Here is a 7,019-nt window from a genome sequence, read left to right on the forward strand (position 1 = left end):
TTAGCTATAAACAAACTATATTTAGTTAAAATGGCTTAGTCTAAATCGATGTGGCATGAGTGATATTGACCTTCCAATTTCTACCAAATTTGTGTACCTTTTAAGTACCGAAAAAGTGCTGTGAGAAGTTATAGCCGTTCGTAGCTCAGGCTTAACCATTTTCAGATAAGAGTAGGTAAATGAAAGGAGGAAGGATAGTTCTTTGCAACTGTATGAGTCACGATTAAGTTATTTCAATGATAAGGCTAGAATTAATTACTGTAAATCTCCTTCAGTTCACCAACATGGCGGCCCCTCGAGGCCTCGTCAAAACTGTCATTCCTGTATCTTTGAAACCAAAGAGAATTCGAAACTTAGAATACGCATTCAGTATTTAGGACACCATTCTAAGACTACATGCCGAAAATCAGCCAAATCGATGAGGTACCGTGTCAGGCCGAAGTTCGAATTTTACAGATAATCACTCTTAAAAAGATGTACTCTCTAGATTTTTTTCAAACTTCGCCAATAAGGAACAAACTGTGTCTTAACGAGGGTTTACTGAAGACCGAACGAGAACCGCATGGAATTACAAAGATGATCGACGGGCGCATGCGCGCGCTAGATACCGCTGAAAGTAACGCAATAACAACGTAGTGGCGTGATTGCCTCCACCTTCTTTCCTACCCTAACTAAGAAATAAAACAAGAGCAATAGGCTGAACTGATACGAGCACTAGACTAAAACCGCATAGGATAACAACGGCTAAAAGTAATGAAAGAGCTAGAATAAATATGAAACTGAATGTAACGGTGGGGTGTATTCCCCCTTATGATAAGGTACGAGTGAGCTAATAAAATACGCAGTTCATGGTAAAGACCGTAGTTACGGCTAGAGAGTACACGGCAGAGTTATCAGTCAAAGTCCCAGTCCTTATTGTGCCAAAATGGGGCTTTCCGCGAGCGGTCAGATTTCCTAGTGGGGATAACAGCAGCAGGCGTCGGCTGTGCATCATCAGTAAAAGAGGGGTCCAGGGGAGCTTGTGGAGGACTCCGAGAAGGCATAATGACTTCAGGAATTGGGGGGTGTTCCTGGGCGGGTAGCTGAGAATGAGCTGGAGGCACTGAGTGGTGTACCGGAACAGTATAGGTATCCACTGGTGGAGAAGCAAGCACTGTAGGGGGTCTTAGTGAAGGGACGACGGGAACAGGATCATCGTCAGAGTCAGAAGCAGTGGATTCGGTCTGGCCACGGATGGGTCCTTGTGGAGTCTGAGCTAGGACAGTTGGGGTGACAGGGTAGCAGTCACACATAGGAATGGTGTAGACCTTACTGCGGAACTGTGAACTGGTAAACTTGCGGAGCTGACAGAAAAGGTCTTTATCGATGCCGATCACAAGATACTTGTCGCGGGCTTTCAGTTTGTCTTTGTCACCTTTGATGAAAACAAGGTCACCAACAAGGACAGTGGGGATGGAGGCTTTGGTAAAGCCATGGGCCTTGGACTTAGCACTCGGCATGTGATTCTGCTGGCGGGAAAAGTTTTGACTGAGGATAATCTGGCGATCGACAATTGGAAGCTGCGCACCAGTGAGCTGGTCGCGTTGCGTCCACAACTCAAGAGCTGAGAGGCCATCACGGCGGATGCGGGAGTTCATATTGGCCGTTGCTAAGGACAGCGTAGTTTGAGAGACGGGGCCTCCCTCAGGAGACAAGTTGAGGATCTCCAAGCCTAGCTCTTCGATTGCGCGCTCAGCCACAGGATTCTTGTTAGGGTTTTTGGGCCTACCAACCTCCAGGGTGATCCCATAAGAGAGGAGTACTCTGTCTTTGGCAAGGGCGGAGAAGCCAGGGGCAGGATCAACGCGGACGATCACCCCTCCGTCGCGAAGGGAACGGAGCTGAGAGCAGAGCATGATGATGGCATTGCGGAGGTCTTCGAGTTTTTCACTCGCGATGAAGGAAGACACGGTGTACGAAGACACTGTTTCCCTTAGAACCATGATCAGTTGACGATGACGCTTAGCGACATCAGCTGCAAATGATACGCCAATGGTAGGAGGAGCATCGGCAGAAGACTGCGGGTGCAGGTGTTTAGGGATAGTCTTCAGAGATTGACAGGTGTGACAGCAGGAAGAGACAGTCTCAATTGCTTTGTCAAGGTCCAGAGCAAAGAAGTACCTGCTAAAAAGGCGCTTGGTTTGGTACTTGGAAGGATGACTGAAACGGATGTGAAGGGCTGTCAGGAGTCCATCAAGAACAGTGCGAGGGACAACAATGCGATCGCGAGGGGGCTGGAAAGGCGGGTGGTCTTTGACAACGAGAAGACCATCAGTGGCGATGACGACGTCCTGAAGATAGCGTTTGACATCAATTATTTTGGTAGCCTTCTTTGAAGGTCGGGTACCTTGACTGAGGTGAGAATGGGTTCGCCGGAGGTGAGGGCATTCCAGCTGGGTAGCTTGCCATGCGGCGCGGCTGGTGAAGGGCATTCGAACAGAACCCTCTAGGACTTCGCTCACGGAGATGCTGCGCACAACAGAATCTTCCAACTCCGCGATAAAGCGACAAATCTGACAGCTGGAGTCCAAGCATTCTCTTGGGTGTCTGCTGGCGAAGTCTGAGGGGAGGTTTTCAACACCTGCAATGTGGCGCACATGGACAGAATAGCGGCTGACTGTAGACAGGAAGGTGGTAACTCTGGAGCTGGCTGAGAACTCTCCTCTCCTAAGCTTATCGTAGGCTTGGACACAAGGCCTACTGTCCGTCAGAACTTCGGTTGTATGGGATGACTGGATAATGTAAGGGGCGAAGTGCTTGATGGAGGAAGCTATGGCCAGAGCTTCGATCTCACATGGTAGCCAGGTCACTTGATGCTTTCGCAGTTTCGCGCTGAAAAAACCAGCCAACAGCAGTTTACCGTTCCGGTGGGTGTAGAGTGTGGCTGCGATGCCTCTATTCTTCACAGAACCGTCTGTCACGATCCACAAAGCGTCGCGGGGTTGGGGGATTGTGATGGTCTTGTGGTTTTCCAAGGCGTGTTGGGCGGACTTGAAAGACAGGAGTAACTCATCGGACCACACTAGTCTTTCTCGAGATTCCTTTCCAGCGGTGGCCTGATCCAAGGGGTCCAGCAATTCAGCGAACTTAGGGAGTACTCGGCTGAGCACCTTGTATGCACCAACGAAAGATCGTAGGCCTTGAACAGTAGTAGGAGGGTCAACAGAGGATAATGCGGCTAACTTGTGGGGGCTAGCCTGTAGGGTGCCGTTAGACCATACCCAACCCAACACGGTGGCCTTTCTGGGACAGATGAGTGTTTTGGGCGCGGAGAGACGAAGATTGTTGCGTTGAAGCAAGGAAAGAACGCGCCGCCAATTATGAAGGACATCTGTAGGGTTGCTCCCACCAACGTACAGGTCATCAGCAATTTTGGCAACACAACCCTCTTGAATTAGGTCACCCAGAACTCGAGACATTAGCTCCTCGAGGCATGTTTCCGACCCAGGCATGCCCATAGCAGAGCGGGTATACACACGGATGCCTTTAAAGGGTGTGGCTACCCCACAGTACTTCATGGAAGAGTGAGCCAGTGGAATTTGATAGAACGACTTTAACAAGTCCGAGATAACTATATACTCCCACTTCCCAATTTCACGCAGTACACCATCGACGTTAGGCATTAGAGAAGGCTGGGGCTTGCTATACTGGGCAACTTCGCCGAAGGATGTCACAAGTCTGCTACCCCCATTGGGTTTCTTAACAAGGAAGGAGGTATTCAAGTACTCAACGTGTACGTTCACCTGTTCAGGTCTGGCAAACACACCAGCCACTTCGAGCTCGTCAAATTTGGCTTGCAATTCCTCAAGGGTGCTTCTGTTGTACTGTGGGAGTCTGCCTTTACGCTGAGGGGGGAGTGTGGGACCAATGTTGACAACAGCTTCAATGGTACCGCTAGCGCCGTTATATTTCGAGATAGTGGGGTTGAAAACATCATCAAACTCCAGATTCAGTGCTCTGAACTTGTCGCGAATGTCCTCGTCTAAGCAGCCATCGGGGTCAAGGATCACATTAGTGGAGGAGGGCTGGCAGCAGGTAGGGGCAGTAGTGGCTGTAGAGGTAGGGGCAGATGTGGTGTCTATGCTGTCGACAGGTATAACATGCCTTACATGACACAGCTGCTCGCCGGTCCGAAGAAGTATAGGAGAGTCAGTCGTATTGGTTATGCGTACAGCGTGGTCCACAGAGAGGACTTGTTGAGGTGGGGGCCATGCTCCTTCTGCCTTGAGGGGGGTGTTGGATGGACAGTCTAGTCGGGGTTCAAGGGCCCATAACGTATCTGGGTCAGAATCACAAGGGGTGTCAAGCTGAACGTATTCTCCTGGCAGTATAACTGTGCGTTGCGGGTTGCGTAGGAGAAAGGACTGGGTGCGTCGCACAGCTGGTTGAGTAGTGTGTTTGGAAGCAGTACCATAGTGGATTACGTCAGACCCGCCGATTACAATTTGGCGCCTGGCAGGACGGATGCCGATGTCGTTTCGGGCCAGGAAGGGGTTTCCCGCTAAAATGTCAACATCGAGTTGGCGAACAACTAGGGCGTCTAGTTCAAATGCTTGCTGTCCACGAGTGAGAGTGCAATGCACTTCACCCACCACATCCATAGGGGTAACTCCATCGGCTTGGCGGGCCATCTGAGAAGCTGGGGTAACAGGTAGGCCATATAACTTAGCGGCCGAGGCACGAACCATGTTAGACGTGGCGCCAGTATCAAGGGTGAGCTGCACGGGGTGCTCGTGGTAAAAGGTGTTGAGAACAGGTGATTGAATGATGCTGACACGGAGTGCAGTAGGTGCAGTAGGTACATCACTGTGCTCAGGCGGGAGGGCATGATCGCAACACTCATCATAAGGGCCACAGTCGCCGGTCGCAAACTCATCAGGATCGTCGTTTATAAGACGTGAGCGGGCCAATGGTCTCCTGTCACGATCAGGCAGGTAACGGCACTCCATTAGATCATGGGTGTTGTGAGGGCGTCCAGCGGTTTTGCAGAGAATACAAGATACAAATGGACGGCGGCGTGGTTGGCCCTGTCCGCCATTAGAGGTGCGTCTGGGGTTGACATTGCTAATACGCATGGCTTTGGTGTCCTCTATGGAGCGTAGTTCATCAAGGAGGGAATTAAGTGCTTGTGAGATCTCTGGCTTGAGTGAGGCAAGGGTCTTGTTACGCAACTCAGAACCATACTTCTGCTTTACCAGTAATGGTAGGCCAGGGTGGATCAGCTGCAGCCACAGAACTACTATAGTGTTCTCGAGCGATGGGGAAAGATCTTCATCTGCGGTCACCTGCTCACCGTGGTGGGTTAAGCCACCATTAACTGCAAGGAGGTTGTCTTCGAAGAAGGCCATGAGGCGTTGGAATAAGTCCTCTGGTCGCTCAGCAGTTTGAAGGCTGATGCTTGCAAGGTCGAGGAAATGGGCTCCGGAGGACTGGAACCCAAAATGCTGGCGAATTTTCTGCCAAATGTCATTCAGAGAGGTAGAGTGCTTTACTATGGAGTTCCTGGAGATCACGGGGCAAAAATTGGCAATCTGTCCGAGCAGAAGATCCAGGTGGGCATTTTTCTGAGCGGCAGTAAGTCGTTGTGCCTCAGGTATAGACGTGCCATCATTCGTAAGGCCTCTTCGAGGGTTGGCGGCGGTTTGTTTTTGCCATGTGGCCTCTAAAAATGGGACAAAGTTCTTGTCTAGGGATAAGATGTAGACTAAGTTTTGCCTCCAACTTTCGTACGAGGTGATGGTCTCGTTTTTCGTAAGCTGCCATTGTTTAGGCGCCCTGGGAGCGGCGGCCATGTTGGTTTTCCTACACGAGCGGTTACGGCGAATTCACGTTGATTTGTTGGTCTTCGCACTTCGTGAAAATAAGGGTCACAGGTTCCAGACGACCACACTTGTGTTAGGGTCCACCGTACGTGGGTAAAAGCCGCTGCCACCACGCCAATAAGGAACAAACTGTGTCTTAACGAGGGTTTACTGAAGACCGAACGAGAACCGCATGGAATTACAAAGATGATCGACGGGCGCATACGCGCGCTAGATACCGCTGAAAGTAACGCAATAACAACGTAGTGGCGCTTGGCATAAATGTTAGACATATTTAGGACATTCAAAAACGGCAATAAAAGTATGGGCTGGCCGTGCTTGTTTTCGCCCTGTGTGCCTGTAGTTCTGAGTGTTTTTTCCTAGTTGCGCGAGAAATGTTAAAAACTTAAACAACCATAAAAAATTCTTATTTTACAGCAAAAACTATGAATCTTACAGAAATCTTGAGCCCGTTTGTTAGTCTGGGCTATATGTTTCAGTTAAGTGACCTCAAATTACTCAATCTTGAAAAAATGAAGAGAAGTGGACAGTTTTAACATTTTCTCGTACTTTTCTGTGGCTCTAAATGGGGAAATTCAGGTCATTCATATTTAAAAAAATACTATGGTTACTATCCAGATTTTTTTCTCCCTAACTTATTATTTTGGTGTAACCATAATGAGTAAGAAACAACAATAAAAAGGGGGTCACTGTTTTCGCAAAATGACAGCAAAGGGACCATTTCGGCTTCAAATGATCATTTTGCGCTAGGGAACTGGGGCAAGACAAACCCCTTTTAGCCGGGTAGAATTATCAAAATCGCTGTTAAAAACATTTGGGCTAAATAAAGGGGCCATAATCACTTCTTTTTAGGCGATTATTGAACATCGCTGCCACCTTTGAAGTCGCAATGTTATGCACACTAGGTGATACGCAGTGCAAAACAGGGGAATTACGTAAGCAAATGCATATATTAGTAGTGCGAGTAAGATTCTGGTTCTAATCCATGGAGCTTTGTGCATATTGCTCCCTCTCATGGTGGCAATAAGCTATGCTCATCGATTATGGTACCTCAAGAATCCCTTTATTATTCTGGTGTGGCGAAGACCATGCCAATGTCGAGAAATTTTCTTATAACCTTCTTTTTATTTAAATCAATACGATAAATCTATGTCCCTC

General features: G+C 48.8%; 1 protein-coding gene across 1 annotated transcript; it reads right to left on the reverse strand.

Annotated features, from left to right (window-relative positions):
• Positions 1-893: 893 nt before the first annotated feature.
• LOC140926397 (uncharacterized) lies at positions 894-5,831 on the reverse strand. The gene has a single exon (XM_073376147.1). The coding sequence runs from the start codon at positions 5,829-5,831 to the stop codon at positions 894-896; it is 4,938 nt and encodes a 1,645-aa protein (XP_073232248.1).
• Between the last annotated feature and the right edge of the window lie 1,188 nt (positions 5,832-7,019).

The sequence above is a fragment of the Porites lutea genome, chromosome 2, assembly GCF_958299795.1.
Source record: "Porites lutea chromosome 2, jaPorLute2.1, whole genome shotgun sequence".
Taxonomy (NCBI): domain Eukaryota; kingdom Metazoa; phylum Cnidaria; class Anthozoa; order Scleractinia; family Poritidae; genus Porites; species Porites lutea.